At 36.9% G+C, this 22,758-nt stretch overlaps 1 protein-coding gene across 1 annotated transcript in view; it reads left to right on the top strand.

Moving 5' to 3' along the window:
- Positions 1-914: 914 nt before the first annotated feature.
- LOC136041563 (kinesin-like protein KIF20A) overlaps positions 915-22,758 on the top strand; it is a 33,525-nt gene continuing 11,681 nt past the window's right edge. The window contains exons 1-3 of the mRNA XM_065726249.1: positions 915-1,094; positions 5,303-5,560; positions 13,954-14,054. Coding sequence (XP_065582321.1) covers positions 915-1,094; positions 5,303-5,560; positions 13,954-14,054 — 539 coding nt within the window. The remainder of the gene's footprint in view (positions 1,095-5,302; positions 5,561-13,953; positions 14,055-22,758) is intronic.

Below are 22,758 nucleotides of genomic sequence, written 5' to 3'. Positions count from 1 at the left end.
ACAATGGGGCACTTCTTTTTTCCGTTTATTAAACTATAAAATAAGAACCTACATTAAGACTAAAAATGAACAGAATTTGTTCTATAAACTTGTGAATTATGCTCACTTAAGGTCTGAGGGTTAACAGCCCTACTCATGTTAATTTTTGCTCGTTTGGCGTTTGACTCGGCGAATTATTTTTGCTCATTCTTGGCTTCATGGAGCTCTACTTTTCTTCAAAAAACTTGTCAAAAAACTTGTTTTGTGGAAAATTTTAATTAGAGAATATAAACAAATGTGTGATTCATAATAGCAAATATTTTCATCAATGTTTTTAAGCATGAAATAAATGAGGAAATATGCGATGATGTTGACCAAAAATTTATTATTTCTTGAAATAAGATTGACATAAGCAAATACATTAATTAAAATAAACAGTATATTTTCTCAAGATGTTTCGCTCATTTAAATAAGATGAGGAAATATACAATGATACTGCTTAAAAATTATTGCCTCTCGAAATAAATCGGGAATAAGAAAGTGCGTTGTTCAATATGTAAAATAGTTTCATCAAAATGCAAAAGCGACATTGAAAATTGACAATATATTTCGATTTTACCTCTTTTCGTAAAAATATTAGAAAAAGTTGTCCATAAACGCCTATGTGATTTTTTCCAGGTTAACGAATTAATAAGTGAAATCAAATTTGGGTTCCGAAAGGGACATTCCACAATTCATACCTTGCACCATCTGGTGGGATATGTTAGTGGTGTGTTGGATAAAGGGTACTTGCCGATGTCAATTTTCATTGATATAAAGAAAACATTTGATACTGTAGATTTCAAGAATTTGTTGGACCTACTCCAGTGTCTAGGGATTTTCTTTACATTGGTTTGAAAGTTAGCTCATTGGTAGATCGCTGCAGGTAGTATTTAATGGCATCTTCTTATCGACTAAAATGTGGAGCTCCGCAAGGTTCTGTTTTAGGTCCCAAACTCTACTTTGTATACGTAAATGCGACACGTTTTTATGGTCAAGATGTGTGTATAATAACCTTTGCTGATGATACAGATTTGACAGTTTGTGCTAAATCGATCGGAGAGGTTGTGCTGAAAGTAATTGCCCGAGGATGGTAGATTGAAGTATTTCTTGCCAAAGCGGATTCTCCTTTGATTTATCACTCAGTTGTTCCATATATTTCAAACGACTGTTTAATTTGGAGCAGCAATTTTTACAGTAATTTCAAAAGATTCCAGCTTCTTCAGAACAATACCGAAAGGATCGTATGCAAGTATGTAAAGGGTGTGAATCTCACAAGTGCTTGTTTTAAGTCTTTAAATTTGTTTAAAGTGGGCCAACTACGGGATTATCAAGCAGCAGTCTTCGTTTTCCAATTCTCTACCAGTGAGCATCAGGGTGGCTGAGCATCTTTTGGAGTTAAAGAGTTAGTTAAAAGATTGTTTAATAAGGAATGGTTAAATTTGTATTTATTTGTTAGGAGATAGGAGGCAGTAGGGAGGTCTGGTTGTTTGGGGGTGGTAAGAAGGAGTGAATGGATGGGCGGTAGTGAGGAAGTAGAGCTGTTGGGAGGTTTTTTTGGAGGAGATATTGTGATGAAGATTGATCTTTTTTTCTTTTTTTGTGGCATGTTTTTTTCTTTTTTGTTAGTTATTTATCATGTTATTTTTTGGTTTGTTTAGAAAATGGTTAATTTTTACTACTGCATGCCAACAAAAATGTATGTTTTTCCATCAGTGCAGTAGATGCATAAAGTAAAGAGTTACAATTGTCTTTATGAAAAAAGTGTCGTATCGTAAATTATCGTATCCTCCATTTTCTGCATGGGTCCACGTCAAACTTTAATTCTGTTAAATTTTTTCACCAAAATTTTTCTGATTAAAAAGAAACAAACAATTTTGCTTTTACACTGCTAGAATTATTTGTCTTCTTTTTTACACATAATCTAATTTTTTCAGAGGAGAATAAGACTGTACCTGTTCTCTCTAGATGAAATATTAACACCACGGCCCATAATCTTTCAAATATTAACCTTACTTTCGTGTTTGATCAATCTCACTGATTCTTCCCTAGAGAGACACCCCCCCCTACTAGATTCTGAAAAACACATTATCTGGTATTCCCTTTTAGAAAACGAAAAAACAGCTCCCCCCCCAAAAAAAAATTGAAAAATACCTTTTGTTTAAACAAAAGAAGAAGACTCGTTGCCCCTCATATTTTCGTGAAATTGCACACCTGGCAAGGTTACTTCTACAGTATTACTTTTACCATGGAGTAATAACGGAAGTGAGGCTAGGATAGTTGTAAGACGGCAGTCATTCTCTAAACTACTCCAGAAGAAATTGACCAGGGGATACAGAACTAGTAGAATTTTATTTTAGGTTGTTATTTTTCTAGCTCTTTGCAAGGTTGGGAAATTTCATGGGAAGGTAATATTTTGTTCAATTTCCCGTACAGACGTAAAAAGGCTGGTAACCCTTGAGTACTAGATAAGAGTTCTGGATGATATAAAAATGAATTGACATTGGAGAGAGTCGCCATGCGGAAAATTGAAAGGGATGGGCTTCAAGTAGACCTTATTAAAATGACCTTGAAAAATAGTTTGAAATGAGGTCCTCAATTAAATAACTGAGGTGTTATTTAATTGCATTCAAGATTGCTTATGTGCCTTACTTAAACTAAAATTGAGTAATTCTTTCTTTCCTTCAGTGTTGCCACTGCTTGACTCTCCCTGTCTAGTGTTGCCACTAAGATTCATCGGGAAAAATAAGTACAAGTCCTATATATGTGATTGACATAACTGGAACCGATCTGCTCTCTTTGGGGGAGCTGGGGAGGGGGATTAATTCAAAAAATTAGAAAAATAAGGTGTTTTTAACTTACAAATGAGTCATTGGATCTTAATGAAATTTGATATTTTAAAGGACCTCGTAACTAAGACCTCTTGTTTTATATCCTGACCAGATCCAGTATCATTGGGGAGATTTGGGGGGGGCAGACATCTTGGAAAACGCTTTGAGTGGAGAGATCGGGATGAAACTTAGTGGGAAGATTAACCACAAGTACTAGATACGTGATTGACATAGAACGAACGGATCCACTCTCTTTGGTGGAGTTGGTGGGGCAACCTAATTAGGTAATTGGGAAAATGAGAAAAAATGAGGTATTTTTAACTTACGAACGGGTGATTGGATCTTAATGAAACTTGATATCTAGAAGGACCTCGTGTCACAGAGCTCTTATTTTAAATCCTGACTGGATCCGGTGACATTGGCAGAGTTGGAGGTGGAAACCGGAAATTTTGGAAAACGCTTAGAGTAGCCTAGAGAGATCGTGATGAACTAGGACTAGAGAGTCCTAGAAACGTGATTGACATAACCTTACTGAATTGGCTCTCTTTGGGAGAGTTTGGGGGCGTTGGTAATCCGGACAAAAATGGACAAAATTATGCATTTTTAACTTGCGAATGGGTGATCAGATTTTAGTGAAATTTGATATTCAGAAGAATCTCGTGTTTCAGAACTCTTATTTTTAATCTTGACCGGATCCGGTGATATTGGGAGAATTGGAGGACTTAGTGTAATGAATAGTGTAATGAATAATGAAACTTAGTGGGAAAAATAAGCACAAGTCCTAGATATGTGATTGACGTAACTGGAACCGATCTGCTCTCTTTGGGGGAGCTGGGGGAGGATTAATCTAAAAAATTAAAAAAATAAAGTATTTTTAACTTACAAACGAGTGATTGGATCTTAATGAAATTTGATATTTTAAAGTACCTCGTAACTAAGACCTCTTATTTTAAATCCTGACTGGATCCAGTATCATTGGGGGGATTTGGGGTGGGGGCCAGAAATCTTGGAAAACGCTTAGAGTGGAGAGATCGGGATGAAACTTAATGGGAAGATTAACCACAAGTACTAGATACGTGATTGACATAACCAGAACGGATCCACTCTCTTTGATGGAGTTGGTGGGGTGACCTAATTTGGTAATTCGGAAAATGAGAAAAAATGAGGTATTTTTACTTACGAACGGGTGATTGGATCTTTATGAAGCTTGATATTTAGAAGGACCTCGTGTCTCAGAGCTCTTGTTTTAAATCCTGACTGGATCCGGTGACATTGGGGGAGTTGGAGGTGGAAACCGGAGATTTTGGAAAACGCTTAGAGTAGCCTAGAGAGATAGTGATGATACCTGGTGGGAAGAATAACCACAAGTCCTAGATATGTGATTGACATAACCTTACTGAATTGGCTCTTTTTGGTGGCGTTGGTAATTCGGAAAAAAATGGAAAAAATTATGCATTTTTGACTTGTGAATGGGTGATCAGATTTTAATGAAATTTGATATTTAGAAGGATCTCGTGTTTCTGAGCTCTTATTTTTAATCTTGACTGGATCCGGTGATATTAGTAGAAATGGAGGGTGAAACCGGAAATCTTGAAAAACGCTTAGAATGTAGAGATCGGTATGAAAGCATCCCACTCGATGGTTAGGACACATCCGGTGTGTGTCCCCAGCCCTACTACCCAAAATTGCATTTGAAGGAAGAATTAATAAGAATCTTCCAAGAGGCTGACCTCCCAAGCAATAGTGGAAAACAAATTCTGACTACCCCTTTCCAGTACTGCAAAGGACTGAAAAATAGGAAGGCATATTAGAAATACTATCATGATGTTATTAGAGGAGGGGCCATGCTATTTTAGTGATAGTGTGTAAGAATTTTCTTAATCAATGAAATAGAACACTTTCCTTCGCTTTGTTTTTCTTTTCTATTCTAAAACTCATGCTCCTTTGTGAAAAACCATTGTAGTCTATTCCACTTTGATAGACAATCGACTTTTCTGAAAAGTGACCAGTCGTATTAATTTGATATTTTGGATGGTTTTTACCTATCTGTGTTCATTTTTAAAGCGATTCAAGAATGAAATATGCTATAAGTGTTGGGCGACCTCCCCTACTTCTAGATCCTTTTAATTTAAATTTTGGATGGTTTTTACATTCCTACATTCAAGTTTAAATTGATTCAAAAATCAGACCTGCTATTAACGACTTTTTCCTACTTCTAAGTCGTTTTATTTGCGTATGTTATATGGTTTGTATGTAACTCTGTTCAATTTTAAGCTGGTTCAATGATAAAAACCTGGTATTAATCGCTCTTTCCTGCTCTCGACCGATTTAATTTACAAATGTTGGATAGTTTGTACACTCCTACCCTCAGTTTTAACCCGATTCAACCCTCAAGTTCATCTTTAGAAAAATGGTAGCATAAAAATTGATGTGTATTTTTGCTATGCTTATAGGTATTCGTCAGGATCAGGCCAACCAATGAAATCAAATCAAAGTGCCTTCAAACACAAGGGAATGAAATTTCGATTCAGTCACTAGGCAATAAAAGAATAAATCGGTTCAACTTCAGTGAAGTGCTTCCAGAAACGGCCAAGCAGAAGGAAGTATTTGACAAGGCCGTTTTAGAGCCTGTGACCGAATTATTACATGGAGAGGATGCATTAGTATTGACATATGGAGCAACTAGTGCTGGGAAGACGTTTACGATGCTGGTAATTAAATTTATTCTCATTTAAAGGGATAGAGTATGGGGAGGGATAAAGAAAAAAATTCTATTTTTATGTTGATGTCAGGTTTACTAGTCAAACACTTAGCTTAGTGACAGAGAGAGAAGAAGGGGAACAGAATTTAATCCCAATAAAGAGAGAAATGGCTAGAAAGAGTCAGGCAAAAGGGATATTAAATCTCCATTTTGCATTAATGCCAAGTTAGGTCAATATGTTTATTTTGTGAGCCGTATATTGTGACTCTTTTGCTTTTGTAGTTGCCAGGAGAGGTCAATGTGCTTAGTTTGTGAGCCATATGTTGTAACTCGTCGACATTTGTAGTTGCCAGGATTAATGCCAGGATAAGTCAACATTCTATTTTGTGAACCATACGTTGTAACTCTTTGACATTTTTAGTTGCCAGGATTAAAGCCAGGATAGGTCAATATTCTATTTTGTGAGCCATATTTTGTAACTCTTTGGCATTTGTAGTTGCCACGATAGGTCAATATTTATTTTGTGAGCCATATGTTATAACTCTTTGACATTTTTAGTTGCCAAGATTAATGCCAGTATAGGTCAATATATTTATTTTGTGAGCCATCTGTTGTAACTGTTTGACTTTTGTAGTTACAGTACACTTTAAGTAGTTTGGCTTTGACAGTAGTTTATGTTATAGTAATTAAGTAAGAGTTGATTTATTATCATTATTAATGTTTTTTAGCCTCTTTGAAGGGACAAAAGAGGTTGGGAAAAGAAAACTTCCTTGTTTTTGACATGTTTTTTTTCTGACAAAGGACAGACCTACGAAATTATTCAGATAACCATTTATTCTAGAATTCTGACTGCTGAAAATTTTGTTGGCTTTAGATTAAATATATTCATAATTACTTAGCTTAATCATAGCTTTGCCCACATTTTTGATTAGTTTAAATTTAACGCTTAGGAGAACAGTAGCGAACAACACTTGGCTATCTTCCATCAATATTTTTGTTTGTATGACGCAAAAAACATATGAGGGCATTGATTTTGGTTTCTGTTTATGGCCCAGATCAGGTACTGTATGTTGTGCCGCTGTGCAAATAGTCGGGTAGCAAAGTAGCAATGCTACTTGACAGTTTTCAAATTTGTTGGCAGATTTTGTCTGAAAATACCATTTTTACGTATAAAAACAATGTTTATGCCCCGTCGTGCAAAAAGTGGGTAGCAAAGTAGCAATGCTACTTTTCATGGCCCACTAAAATTTGTTGCAAGATTTTGTCTGAAAATACCATTTTTTACATATAAAAATAATTTTTGTTAAAAGAAAAGCTGTCAAACCACAAGTTGTGTTCCGCCGCGAAAAAGGTGGGGAGGCATAGTAGTAATGCTACTTGACAGTTTTCATGGCCTACTAAAATTTTTTGGTAGATTTTATCTGAAAACACCAGTGCTTCCACTATTCCCGAATTTTTTAGGATTACCCAAGAAATCTGCCTTCTCGAAAAAAAGTTGGCTCCTCAAAAATTTCCTTTCGTTCACTACTGCCACCCCTAGGGATTTATCATAAGTGGCAATCCATCCTTTGTAACTCTTAATCTGAGTTAATTTGACACAAGTTTTTTACTTCTTTCCAAATTTTTTGTCTCTATTATTTACTACACATCAAAAACCAGAAATAGATCATTGATTTAATAACATTTCTTCCTATGCTAGTAAAAACAGAATGTTTATAAGATTATACCATTTCATCAAAGATTCTCTTGTGACTCCTGGTAAAGAATTTTTTTGAACAGGTTTACGTTTAGTGTAATTCTAACCCAGGGTTACCATGGCTGACACTTTCGTGTCACTTTGGCTCTTTTTTTTAAGTGGCGCTTGTCGTGAAACGTGACACTTTGTAGCAAAAGTAGGATTTTTTTTCAAAAAAGCGCTTTTTTACAAAAAAGAAATTTAAAAAAAAAAGAAAATAAATAAATAAAAAGCAGAAGGAAAACTTTGAATGCAGAAGCATCGATGTTCTTTTTCTTTCATTTTTCAGTCTCTGTTTTCAGATTCGGAAACGCTATATTGCTTTGTTTATGCTCCTTCATATTAACCATAACCCTTATGCTTCTTCATTATCACATTAATCATAAATAACAGCCACTTTGGGAGCCTGCAGGTTAATTGTCACCAAAAAAGGATTGGACGCACTTCCTCCTTTTAGTTGTTTCCTGGTCACGAAGTTTTGAGTGTAATAAGTCATAATTTCCGTAAGTTTTGTCTCTCATATACCTCAGTAGAAGGATATCCTAAAGTTTTGCCAAATAAATTATTTGAAATATTTAATATCTGATCGACTATTAAATGTATTTATCATAGGGTCATCAATAGCTGCGATCTATGATCGTGGCACTCTGTTCAGTATTATCAGAGAAGAAAAGGTTCAAGTACCCGGACGAACTACAATAATTCATTGACTCTATTTTGTGGAGAACTGGATGAAAAGCCCTCAGTGTAGATGAGTATTACTGTCCCTTTTTTCCTTTTTCTCAAGAGAAAAAGAAAACGGAAGACTTTTTCTCTTATCTTTTTTCGTTTCTTTTTTGCTCTATGAGCAAAGACACTTCAGGAAAAAGAAAGAGAAAAAAGTACTCTGTGGGACGAACTCTTGTTTTATACAGTAAGTACCATTCGCGCTTTAGAGGGATTTAAGTGGGGGGGGGGGCTTGAAAGTTGACTAGATTGGAAGTGTAGCACAAAGCGGAGAATCAGCACTACCTAAGTAAAATCAATATTACTTTTTTGTAGTTGATAGATGGAATTAAAGCCAATTTTTCATGTTTGAAATTTAAAGACGAGGAAAACCGCGCAAAGGTGATCCCAAGCGGATTGACAAAGATTTTAAATTCGAAAAGCTTGTTGGTACCAGCGCGAGCGATGCAAAGCATTGCAAGTGGCAAATTTTAGGAAAATGACACTTTTTATACAAAAGTAACATCATTTTGCCACCCAAAGTGGCACCAAAAAAACCAGCTGAGTGGCAACTCTGTTCTGACTATCGATGCAAAGAGGGTTATTTTAGAAAGTTGAACCGTGAGTTTAAATTTTGTTTTCTTTTGCTATTTTTTGAATTTTCAAAGGTCTGAAAACATAAGAGATTTAGCCAGGATTGAAAACAATATTCTAAAATGAAAAAGGGAAAGCATAGTACCTATGCAGAGAGGGGGAAGGGAATTTCGTGATACATTTGGAGATATTTTTATTATCGAGCTATAAATTATATGAACATGCCACTTGAGACCTTTTTTATACTCTTTTAGAATATAACCGTCGTTTTGTTCAAAGATTAAATGGACCCTTTAAGATGATACCACTTTCTCTTATTTTCTGCAATTTAGTTTTGAGTCTGATTTTCTTTTTTCTAAGGTTTTAGGCAAATTATGTTAATCTTATAGATTAAAGGATGCTTATGTATCATACCTCCATCACTCAAGTTTATGCTATGTAAAACTCGAAAATAAATCGGTTTTATCTGTCAGTCAAAAACCTGTTTTTGATGTTTGTACTGTTCCTTTCGAAATCTTACGGTACCAAAGAAATGAAAATAAAACGTTTTCTGTCCCTCTGGATCATCTTGTCATTTTATACCTGAAAACCACACTTGTCTGAGATTTTTTCCTTTTTTTTTTAAAACTGTTAAGTTTTTAGATGAGAGTCACATTTTTGTCAGTGGTGCCACTTTAGACACGGATAATAAAGAAGTCAACATAAGCATTAAATCCAACAACACTTTTCATTGGTAAAAATTCAAACACCAAAAAATTCTTGATTCCAAAATAGAACTGCAACTTCAAAAGGAATCTGCGGCTTCTTAAGCTCTTTGGTAGCACGTGTTTCTACCTTATCTTTAATTTTTTATCTTTTTTTTAAACTTGGTGTCTAGTGCTCTCAAAACTTTGATAGCTGTCAATGAAGGTCTTTTCATAAATAATTTAATACATCAATTTTCATTATTCTTTTTAAGAGATATGCTTGTGTAAGTTTCCATACAAACAAATCAAACAATCAGAGTGCATTTTGAATATCGTTGAAAAAGAAGAAAAACAAGAGCTAAGAGCTCATATGGCACTTGTGACGAGGCGAGAAGAGCTAAGAGCCAAGAGATCATATGGTATGAGCTTTAACAAAATTCTATGAATCAATAGATTGATTTAAAAAGGAAAATAAGAGGCTTAATGCCGGTCAGGATTTAAAATAAGAGCTCTGAGTCACGATGTCCTTCTAAATATCAAAATTCATTAAGATCCGATCACCAACTCATAAGTTATAAATACCTATTTTTTCTAATTTTTCCTGTCCCTTTAGACCCCCAGATGGTCGAATCTGAAAAAAACGACTTTATCAAGTCAAATTGTGCAGCTCCCTGACAGGCCTATCAATTTTCATCCACGTCCAGAAGCACCAAACTCACGAAATCACTGAACCCTTCCCCCCAACTCCCCCAAAGAGAGTGAATCCAGTATGATTCTGTCAATCACGTATCAAGGACATTTGTTTATTCTATCCACCAAGCTTCATCCCGATTCCTACACTCCAAGTGTTTTTCCAAGATTTCCCCCTCCAACTCCCCCCAATGTCAAACAATCTGGTCGGGATTTGAAATGAGAACTCTGAGACATAAATTATTTCTAAAAATCAGATTTCATTACGATCCGATCATCTATTCGTAAGATAAAAATACCTCAATTTTCCCGTTTTCCAAGTATTCCGGTTTCCCCCTCCAACTCTCCCCAACATCACAGGATCTGGTTGGAAGCTTTAAAGCACAAGATACTTCTAAATATCAAATTTCATTAAGATCTGGTCACCCTTTCGAAAGTTACAAATATCTCAATTTTCAAAATTACTCCCCCCCCCCCCCTCCAATTCCACCAAAGAGAGCAGATCCGGTCCGGTTATGTCAGTCACGTATCTTAGACAGGTTTTTATTCTTCCCATCCACTTTCATCCTGATCTCACCGCTTTAAGTATTTTCTAAGATTTCCGTTCCCCCTAACTGCCCCCCCCCCCCCCAATTACGCTTGATCCGGTTAAGATTGAAAATAAGAGATCTGAGTTACGAGGTCCTTCTAAATATGAAGTTTCATGAAGAGTTAAAAATACGTCATTGTTTCTTATTTTTCAGAATTAACCCCCCCCCCCCAATAGATCGGAACTGTTCCAATTATGTAAATCACGTATGTAAGACTTCTGCTTATTTTTTCCAACAAGTTTCATCCTGATCCCTCCAATCTAAGCGTTTTCCATGATTTTAGGCTCCCCCACCCGAAACTTCCCCCAACGTCACCAGATCCAGTCAGGATTTAAAATAAGAGCTGTGAGACACGATATCCTTCTAAATATCAAATTTCATTGATATCCGATAACCTGTTCGTAAGTTAAATATACTTCATTTTTTCTAATTTTTCAGAATTGCCCCCCCCAGCAACTACCCCAAAGAGAGCGGATCCGTTCCGTTTATGTTAATCATGTATCTAGCACTTGTGTTCATTTTTCCCTCCAAGTTTCATCCCGATCCCTCCACTCTAAGTGTTTTCCATGTTTTAGGTTTCCCCCTCCCATCTCCCCCCCCCCCCAATGTCACCAGATCCGGTCGGGATTTAAAATAAGAGCTTTATGACACGATATCCTTCTAAACATCAAATTTCATTGAGATCCGATCACCCGTTCGTAAGTTAAAAATACCTCATTTTTTTCTAATTTTTCAGAATTAGCCCCCCCCCCAACTATCGGGATTCAAAATAAGAACTCTGAGACACAATATCATTCTAAACATCAAATTTCATTAAGATCCCATCACCCATTCATAAGTTAAAAATACTTGATTTTTTCTATTTTTTCCGAATTAACCGGCCCCCACTCCTCCCCAGATGGTCAAATTGGGAAAACGACTATTTCTAATTTAAGCTGGTCCCGTCCCTGATACGTCTGCCAAATTTCATCGTCCTAGCTTACCTGGAAGTGCCTAAAGTAGCAAAACCGGGACCGACAGACAGACAGACAGACAGACCGACAGACAAAAAGACCGACAGAATTGGCGATTGCTATATGTCACTTGGTTAATACCAAGTGCCATAAAAAAGCTAAGTTAAAAACGAAACGGGTACTATTGTTGACATTATCTAACTTCAAAAAGTCAGGCAACAGAGTTCTCTTCTGCTGAAAAGGTCACAGTTCGGCCACAGGTTGAAAGACGTTAGTCAGTAAAAGTATGTTAATTGACAGTCTGATCAAAAACAATGAGAAGACTGGGAAATCCAGGGCGTGAAGGATCTTTCTGATCAATTTTATCAGGTTTTTAGATCAGAGCCAGATTTGAGCAGATCATAACATCAGTTCAGCAGAGGACAAAATCTCAGTATAAAGGGAGTTTTTAGGGAGAGTCTTAAAGATTGCATCAGAAACAACAGTGCAGGCAGACAGTGGTGTTTTGCAAGTGATTGTCATCAAAAATTAATAAATTCTAATAGAGTTCCTTTCGGCAAAGTCAGGGACCTAGGAATCAGTTTAGCAGAGCACAAGAATGCAGCATAGAGTTTCGAGTGAGTCAAGGGGAAAAGTTTAGAGAATTTTTAGAATTTCAGGTCATTGAATACCATTTGAATAACGGGAGTCACTGTTCGGCCGCTAATTGAAAGGCTTAATCAATAAAAAGACGCGAATTGATAGCAGATCAGAAAAATTGAGAAGACTGAAAAATCCAGGCCATGAAGGATCTTGCATATCACTTGAATCCAAAGAACATTAAAGGCAGAGTATTACTAGAAATATTGGAAGTAATAAATACCTGATATGATCTAGTGAAAACGATATTCTGACTTTAAATAACGGAAGATCGACTTAAGAGCTGTCATTTTCGTCAGCATCGCTATTTTTAACTGTAAAGACAAATTAACAAAGAAGTTAATGAACTCTGATAGCCCTTTCTGTCCATAGGTCAAACTATTACATCTGCATGGAAGAGCTGCATCATCTTATAGTTTTATATATTTTGTTTGTTTTTTGTTTTTTTAGCATGATTTCCGCTATTTTTGTGTGTTAAAATTGGCAACCTTTACTCCCAAAAAATATGGGTGCTTTTCCGTTACATATAGAATTCACGACTTCTAATCTTTACAGAGTGGAGCCTATAATTTTTTTTTTTTTTTTTGTAACAAAAAGATTAACAAAAGCAAACATTTTATTGTGGTTTGTTGGATTTTATTGATTTTATTTGATTTCACAAAGATAAAGATTTGTGTTTTATTGTCCAACATGGGCAGACAATTTTGACGGATCATTTCAAAATTGTTCTTAAATTGGTAAATGTTTAGTCACTGCAATTAGTAATTAATCACAGGTTTGATCCAGGCTCCTCGCTACTGGATAACATTTGGCATTCGGCCACTGAAGTTGTTCACATCCCAACATGTCATTCGGATTGCTCTCTTGACGGTTTATTTCAGGTCATCAATTGTGTCCGGGATTTCCCCACACAATATTTCCTTTAAGGAGCCCCAGAAAATGTAATCTAGCGCACTCAGGGGTGGGGGATAGGATGGCCATGCATTATTAGTCCTCTCCAAATTCGGATACAAAGAAAGTATTTCTAGTTTACAATATGCTCGCTTATCATCTGGTCAAATTGATTGCGTTCAGTCTTGCTGGTTATAGTTTGCTGGCTTTTGTAATCTGGCTTCAGTCTGCAGTTAAAAAGTCAGCACATCATAGGAAAATGGCTAATAATTACTGAGAATAATTGAGCACACAGGTTTGATGGAAATACTTGCTGCAGCAGCTATCGGACAAACCTGTGGGACGATTGTTCCAATCAATCCTTGACGTCTTGAACATAAACGGGCGGTCCTGCAGATACCTATGAGTCACAATGGCTTTCGTTTTTATTGAGCAAAGTTCCACTGTTTTAAAGCTTTTCGTCCAAATGTGCTTTTTTGTGCTTTATATATCAAATAAGAATTTTCTTCCAGAATATTCGGGTCAAAACTGCTTCTTAACAAGAATAGATAACTTCCTTGTAAAATCTAGTTCCACATCCGTTTTGCTTTTTTCCGTCGAAAATTATATAGCTGGTCCATTGTGTGTCAGATAATACTTACAAGTTTCTTTTGTAACAAACCGGAAAAAGAAAAAAAAATTCTCTAGGAAAAAAAATTATATACGTTTGTCTCTCTTTTTACCCCCCCTCCTTTGTATGTACTTGCGTCAGTTTCCACTTAGCCATATCAAACAATCATCAAACAATCTTTAAGTCAATTGAGTTACTGGCAAATTGGGTAAAATTAGTAACAACAGTAAATAAAAAATAAAATAAAACATAATGGAAGTAAAATTAAATAAAAATAACTAGTAAATTAGTAATAACACATCTATTACAGGGTACTACCGAAGATATTGGTATTCTTCCACGATCAATTGACGTAATTTTCAACTCCTTGGGACCAACTTTGAGCACTGGACAATATTTAAAACCAGAAAGGTAAGCTGTTGTCAAGGATGAACGTTCATCTTATCGTTACTCTTGTCCTGGACACAACTTAGATCTTGTTAGCAATGAGATTTTTAGGGAAGAGAGGGGGAAACGGCTTATAACCTGCTTATTTAGCTTCTACAAAATTTTGTAGAGTTGTATTATAATACAACTTTAATATAAAATTTAATATGCATATATTTTTCAATTTATTTGCATTAGGTATATTTTAATATATTTATATTTTTATGTTTTAATATAACCTTAGCCGTTTTAACAAAATCCTTTGTGAATTCCAACACTAAAAAAACTTGATCTGTAGTGTTCAAATTCTTTGATGAAGTCTAGCAAAAATAAGCTAGGAATCATTCTGAAAGTTAATAAAACTGTTTTTAAACTGAACAATTCCTTTTTCTTTTAAGAAAAGTCAAAGAAATATATGCAGAGAAACCCGAATTCTTTGGAATATTAAACTTTTGTATATGTGGCCTTACGACTTAAAAGCTTCACTTTTCGTAAAACCTTATTGACATTATCCACGCCATGTGAAGGCTGGATATCAGGCTACATTATTCGGTATTTTATATCTTTTAACATTTTCTTCACAGAATTCTCCTGGAGCAGAGCACAAGATGGTATTAAGTTTCCCCCATAGCCACACGCCTTAAATTTTAGCAAGCTTAAAAGAGATGATACCAAGTTGATCTTAGCTGTCTTTATCCATTTGTCGGTTGAGTAGATGAGGAGGTAGAAGCTAGTAAACTTTATTTGCCTCAAAGGGTTGCTGTTTTCGGTTAGAAACAATCGTTGCAAAAAACATTATTTTTTTTTTATTTTTGCCATTGTATCGTTATAACATAAAATTGAATTAGAGTTCTTTAAAATTCGAACTTATTTTAACGTCTTTTAACGAAAATATATCTGGTGATAAGAATCCCTGGAGGCTTTCGAGGAGGAAATTGAGGGGGTAGTGGAATGTATCGTCAGTGACAAAATCCTCACGGTGGCGAATGTTGAGTTTGAATTGAGGACAGAATAGGTCATTGGGCGGTAGTTTTCCATTATTTTATTGTTATTGTTAGAGTTTTCTTCGACATTTTTCTAGTTCAAAAACATGAAACTTGTTCTAATAAACTTTAGATGATTTTTTTGGGGTTTTCTCAAAGTTTTTTTGTGTTTGTGTCTCAAAAATGGTAATTTTTTGTCTAAAGCTAAAATTACTGGAAACATAAGTGGTAAATTTCACCTGACAAAACTTTGATATCGGTTATTTTTCATGTATTATATTATAGTTATTTATTATATAAGTAAAGTATTAATCGCCACCACTATTTCGCTTGAATTTTACGAGTTTATGGGGTTGTAAATGATGTTATATATTTACCTTTACACGAAAGTGAAATTTTCTGTCAAAAGCTTACAAGGCTGAAACGTTAATCACCTTAACTTTCCGTTTAATCTTAATTTTCCCCTTAATTTCAAGGGTAAAAGTGCCGCTATTTTAATTTTCTCCTTAATTTGAATTAAATAGTAAATGAACGTTAAATCACAAAGAAAGGCTGTGTAAAACATTTTCCATTGGATTGTTCTTAACTGATAAATTTAATCAGATTTACAAAAAAGCAATTAAACAGCTATATTGCATAACAATCAATTAAAAAAATGTAATTGTATTTATAATTTATGCAATTATATTATATTGCCAAAACCAAGGTTTTGCGGGTGTCTGGAGACCCTACTTCAACAAACGTGCAGCTAAAAATGAAAGGAGAGCCAGTAGAAAATGTTGACTCCTTCGTCTACCTAGAGAGCCTCCTAACTTCTGATAACGCCTGCTCGAGATCGATCAGACGAAGACTTGGCCTGGCAGGCGCCAGCGTCAAGAACCTCTTGAAGCCTCAAGAACCTCTTGAAGCCAATCTTGAAGCTTTAAGAACCTCTTCCTGCCAATCTGGAAAAACAAGACTCTGTCAACTTCTCTGAAGGTGCGACTCTTCAGCTCTCTCATAATCCCAATTGCTTTATGCTCAAGCGAAACCTGGTCAATAAAGGCTGATGATGAGCAAAGAATCTCCGCATTTGAAACTAAATGCCTTAGGCACATTGCAGGGATCACCTACATTGACCGAGTCTCAAATAAAGACCTCCGAAAACTACTCCGTTGTTTCCAAACCATCATGGACCGGGTCAGTAGCCAGCAACTCCGCTGGCTTGGCCATACCCAGTGAATGTCGGCCAACCAGCTTCCAAAAATCACATTAGAAGGACGGGGTCACGGCCCGCGCCCCAGAGGCCGACCTCGTAAGAGATAGAACGACAACTTCCCGGCCAATAACCTCCTCCCCTCCCCCAGCTGCTTCGTCTAGCGCCAGATAGATTGAACTACCGTTGCCATATTCATCGTTTGTTCAGAAGAGAAGAAGCCCCAATACAGCCACAAAGGCCGGACGGGACTGTTCAGCAGCAATGTGCTTTCTATATTTATGTACGCCAGTGAATGTTGTAGACTGAACCAACAACTGGAGAAACGTATCCTTGGATTCGAAAACATTTGCCTTCGAAGGATCCTCAAATTCAGTTGGCATCAGAAAAATAATAATAGGCAAATCCGGCTGAAAACGAACCAGCCCCTAGTGACCGAAGTTATGAAGAAACGAAGATGGACATATTTGGGTCATATTCTATGCATGCCCGAAGAAAGACTTCCCTCAAGAGAGTATCAGTGGTAGCCTGAAAGAAGACGAAGATAGGCCGATCAAAGCACACACTGCGGTGGCAGTATGATCAGAACCTGGAAGAGGCCAACATTTCACTCACTCTACAATGGTAAGATATCACTGCAGCCGCACAGTTTCGAGAGGTTTTGTCGGTGCCCTTTGTGCAACTGATGGCTCAGGAGGGTATATATATATATATATATATACATATATATATATATATATATATATATATATATATATATATATATATAAAGTGAAGATTTATGTAAAGAAATAAGAATAGAAATTGAATATGAACTCTTTTGTCTGTAATTTTTATAGCTACATCTTCTTTGAACTTCTATTTTTAGTTATCTTTAAGATATCACTTATTGAGCCGGTAAGTCTATTGAGTAAATCACAAAGAAAGTCTGTGTAAAACATTTTCCATTGGATTGTTGTTAACTGATAAATTTAATCAGATTTACAAAAAAACAATTAAACAGCTATATTGCATAACAATCAATTAAAAAAATTGCAATTGTATTTATAATTTATGCAATTATATTATATTGCCAAAACCAAGGTTATGAGGGTGTCTTGAGACCCTACTTCAAGAAACGTGCAGCTAAAAATAAAAGGAGAGCCAGTAGAAAATGTTGACTCCTTCATCTACCTAGAGAGCCTCCTAACTTCTGATAACGACTGCTCGAAATCGATCAAAAGAAGACTTGGCCTGGCAGGCGCCAGCTTCAAGAACTTCTTCTGGCCAATCTGGAAAAACAAGACTCTGTCAACTTCTCTGAAGGTGCGACTCTTCAACTCTCTCATAATCCCAATTGCTTTATGCTCAAGCGAAACCTGGTCAATAAAGGCTGATGATGAGCAAAGAATCTCCGCATTTGAAACTAAATGCCTTAGGCACATTGCAGGGATCACCTACATTGACCGAGTCTCAAATAAAGACCTCCGAAAACTACTCCGTTGTTTCCGCACCATCATTGACCGGGTCAGTAGCCAGCAACTCCGCTGGCTTGGCCATACCCAGTGAATGTCGGCCAAACAGCTTCTAAAAATCACATTAGAAGGACGGGGTCACGGCCCGCGCCCCAGAGGCCGACCTCGTAAGAGATAGAACGACAGCTTCCCGGCCAATAACCTCCCCCCCAGCAGCTATAATTTGGAATTCCGATATTTAAAGGCAATCACGCTGCGATAGAGGTGGCAAGAGAAAGGTAAGCAGAAGGGGGGGGGGTGAGTGACTTGGTAGCAAGAGTCGTGGTACCCGCCGGGCGTGCCCCTTAAATTGCGGGGACAAGGTAACCAACCCTCAACACTTCCCTTACTTTTCTCGTAAGGAAACCACCAGTAAAATGGGTGATAACCTAGTGCGGAAAGCAGTGCTGAATTTGAGCTATGATAGCAGGTGTGAAAACAAATGTTTTTACTAGGCGAGGACTCGAGAGCCGTGAAGCGATTTTAGAATCAAAAGAGATTATCTATCGCAAATCGGAATTAGGGGAACGTGTAATAAAACACGTAAAGGACGAGGATAACTTGATGGACATTGCGAAGACGTTCGCTCGCTGTGCCAAAGAAAAGAGACAGCTTCCTGAGTTCGTTATTTTTGAGCCCCAAGAAGTTCCGGCCTGCAATGAAGAGATCGCTGCTTGTGTAGTGTCCACTGTCAACGAGCAAGTTCAATGGCCTTCTTGACCGTTTGAACCAGAAACCATTACCGTGGCCTGAAGGCAACCCTGTTGCTGCTCAAGCTAATGAGTTTACTCCTTCTCCTCCGTCTTACTCAGTAGCCTTGAAAAAACCTCCTCCTACCGTTGTTACCGCAGAAGAAAGGAAAAACTTACTGTCGAATATTTGTGGTGACTAATGTTTAAAGAATTGCCTGTGGCAGGAATCGAACCTGCGACCTTCCGGACTAAGTCCATTGCATCTCCCGCTGTGCTACACAGGCTTATATTTGTGGTGATGCTATGAATGACGACGATTTTGAACTCCGCAGAGGGAAGTACGAATAGCGCCTCGTAACTAAGAACAAGTCTAAAGCAGCAGTACTAGCTGTTACTCGAAGTTCGAAGTGTATATGGCACTTGTGACGAGGCGAGAAGAGCTAAGAGCCAAGAGATCATATGGTATGAGCTCTAACAAAATTCTATGAATCAATAGATTGATTTAAAAAGGAAAATTAGAGGCTTAATGTCGATCAGGATTTAAATTAAGATCCGACCACCCACTCGTAAGTTATAAATACCTAATTTTTTCTAATTTTTCCTCTCCCTTTAGCCCCCCAGATGGTCGAATCTGGGAAAACGACTTTATCAAGTCAAATTGTGCAGCTCCCTGAGACGCCTATCTTTTTTCATCGTCCTAGCTCGTCCAGAAGCACCAAACTCGCCAAATCACTGAACCCCTCCCCCCAACTCCCCCTAAGAGAGCGAATCCAGTACGATTCTGTCAATCACGTATCAAGAACATTTGTTTATTCTATCCACCAAGCTTCTTCCCGATTCCTACACTCCAAGTGATTTTCCAAGATTTCCCCCTCCAGCTCCCCCCAATGTCAAACGATCTGGTCGGGATTTGAAATAAGAGCTCTGAGACATGAATTCTTTCTAAAAATCAAATTTCATTAAGATCCGATCATATAATCGTAAGATAAAAATACCCTAATTTTCAAGTTTTCCAAGAATTCCGGTTTCCCCCTCCAACTCCTCCCAACGTCACAGGATCTGGTCGGAATTTAAATAAGAGCTTTAAAGCACAAGATCCTTCTAAATATCAAATTTCATTAAGATCTGGTCACCCTTTCTTAATTTACAAATACCTCAATTTTTAAAATTACCCCCCTCCAATTCCACCAAAGAGAGCAGATCCGGTCCGGTTATGTCAGTCACGTATCTTAGACAGGTTTTTATTCTTCCCATCCAGTTTCATCCTGATCTCACCGCTTTAAGTAATTTCTAAGATTTCCGCCCCCCAACTGCCCCCGCCCCCCCCCCCCCAATTACGCTTGATCCGTTTGAGATTTAAGATAAAAGATCTGAGTTACGAGGTCCTTTTAAATATGAAGTTTCATGAAGATCCGATCATTCCTTCGCAAGTTAAAAATACGTCATTTTTTCTTATTTTTCAGAATTAACCCCCCCCCCATAGATCAGATCCGTTCCAATTATGTAAATCACGTATGCAAGACTTCTGCTTATTTGTCCCACCAAGTTTCATCCCGATCCCTCCAATCTAAGCGTTTACCATGATTTTAGGTTCCCCCACGCCAAACCTCCCCCAACGTCACCAGATCCAGTCAGGATTTAACGTAAGAGCTTTGAGACACGATATCCTTCTAAATATCAAATTTCATTGAGATCCGATAACCCGTTCGTAAGTTAAAAATACCTCATTTTTTCTAATTTGTCAGAAATACCCCCCCCCCCAACTATCCCAACGAGAGCGGATCCGTTCCGTTTATGTCAATCATGTATCTAGCACTTGTGTTTATTTTTCCCACCAAGTTTCATCCCTATCCCTCCACTCTAAGTGTTTTCCAAGTTTAGGTTTCCCCCTCCCAACCCCAACCCCCCCCCCAATGTCACCCGATCCGGTCGGGATTTGAGATAAGAGCTCTAAGACACGATATCCTTCTAAACATCAAATTTCATTGAGATCCGATCACCCGTTCGTAAGTTAAAAATACCTCATTTTTTCTAATTTTTCAGAATTACCCCCCCCCCCCCAACTATCCCAAAGAGTGCCAAAAGTGCCAAAATTTGTACTACAGTATTGATGCTGTTTGAGTGCTGTTACTAGCGAAAATTTTGTTATCAATTCCAAATGAATTTGCCTTTGAAAGATCAGATATAGTCACTGAATAACTAAATTACTGATTTTACTAGTTATACGAGTAGCCTACGATACTAAAGGCCTTTTTTCGCGTCAACCAAAGAGACTGTTTGAGCTCAACCACTCGGTGTGGTTGAGCTCAACCGCTGTTTTCGCGTGAAACAGTGACAAACCAGGTTGTCATGAAAAGTGATTTTGCGTGAAACAATTGACTGGTTGAACTCTAATTTAACCAGAACTGTCATTGTTTTTAACCGTAGGGTTCTACCATTCATAATTGTTGGTTGACCTTTTCAGGCGTAGATTTCGAAAAGAAGAATTCGTAGGCTATAAATAAGTCTATATAAAATAAGAATTATAAGCTGACAAATGGAATTCTAGCCACGCAAAAGTAAGGTTTAATTTTGTTTTTTTTTCGTATTAGGGCTATTTGGATAAATGTTGAGTTATATCCTGAAATTTGATTCACATAGGCCTTAAGACAGGAAGTCAAGAGTTTGAATATGCTTTTGAAAACTTATGTAGATACTTGGAAATCTTTGTTTCATCCTTTTGATGCCCTAGACTTTACCTTAGCTTGGTAATTTGGCTTCAGAGATAAAACCTTGATGAAGCAAGACCCTAGTGGTTATAAAGCATTGTTAATCCAATTGCTTTTCTTACTAGATGCTTCAAGATGTGTTGCATCTTTGTCAGAACTCTTTACATTTCAGCCTTACCCTATAGGGCCGTGGATAAATTTTCAGGTCAAACTCTAGTTTGGCTACTGTTTGCTATCTTAGAAATGGGTTAAGTCAGGAAAATAGAACTTCCAGTAATGAATCCAAAGCAAAAAATACGTAAAATTCTAGTTTACGTAAAATTACAGTTTCTTTGTACTCCATGTAAGCAGACCTTCTCAGAACATACTTTAGCCTTTAGACCCATCCCTAAAGGTTTTTTTTTTTTAATCTCACCCCCTGGTGCTCTTTTACACATTGTATAAATTGTGAAGAAATGCCTGCCCCCTTGCTAAAAGTCTTAGAAGTATCTTGTGTCAAAATACACCTGATACAGTTTAATTTTTTAGAGATGACACAGAATAGCATTAAAGCTGAGTATTTGCTTTGCAAGAAATGTGTCCCTTCTGTTGTTAAGCATTTTGGGTAGACACTAATCTAACCATGGACATATTGCTGTTGCAAATGGTTTTGCTTAAAATGGTTTGGAAAACAAATAGCAAATGTAAATTTGCTTTTTTATCATTATTTAAGATTAGAATATCACAAAGCTATGCAATCACATTGCTTGTTGTATCTTAAGTAAATACAATCCCTGATGGAGTTTTGTTGATACCTGTCTTAAAACTAATTTGTCTAAATAAAATATATTGTTTATGGGACAGTAGAGAAAATGGCAACAACCATGAATTGAGTTTTTTTCAATATTTCTTTTTTCAAATAATAGTTCTCTGGTCACATTTGTGTTCCTTGCTAAGTTGTTGGCACTCCGGTTTGGGAATCCTTTGTCCAAGGGGTACAGGTTTAATTCCTGGCATTGCTAGTATATTTGGTTTTTACTAGCTAAGTATTCACCATGCTAGTTTGCATCTTAAGTAAAGCAATCCCTGCTAGAGCTTTGTTGACACCTGCCTTACAATAACTTGTCTAAGTAAAATACAATGTGTATTGAAGATTAGTGAAAATGGCTGTAAATCCATCTTGTTTTTTTTTCAATATTTTTTTTTTTTTAATAGTTGTTCTACTCTGGTCGTAATAATGTTCTTGGCTAAGTGGAAAGCACTCTTAGTAAGAAATCCTTTGTCCATGGGGTACAGGTTTGATTCCTAGTATTGCCTGTTTATTTGTTTTAAATGGGGGTCAGTGATGTTAGACAGATCTAAACCAGCTCTAAATAGGCAAATGGAGAAATATGCAAAAGGTAAGCAGGGAGGGTGTACAAAAGCACAAGATTTCTGGCCCCCAGCCCTTAATTGCAATTCTTGGCCAAAGGGTCACAAAGTGGAAATTAGCACTGCCAGTTTAGACCTTGATGTGTCAGTGCTGCCATACTTACTTACTTGCATATTGGTGTTGAGTTTGCCCACATTTTATCTTCATTACTATCTAAAATCATTTAGACATTCAGCAAACTGTCTCAAACCACAATTAGTATTGAAT

This window comes from Artemia franciscana, unplaced genomic scaffold (genome assembly GCF_032884065.1).
Source record: "Artemia franciscana unplaced genomic scaffold, ASM3288406v1 PGA_scaffold_29, whole genome shotgun sequence".
NCBI classification, from domain to species: domain Eukaryota; kingdom Metazoa; phylum Arthropoda; class Branchiopoda; order Anostraca; family Artemiidae; genus Artemia; species Artemia franciscana.
The sequence above is the reverse complement of the archived record's forward strand: the minus strand, read 5'-3'. Positions and strand labels throughout refer to the sequence as shown.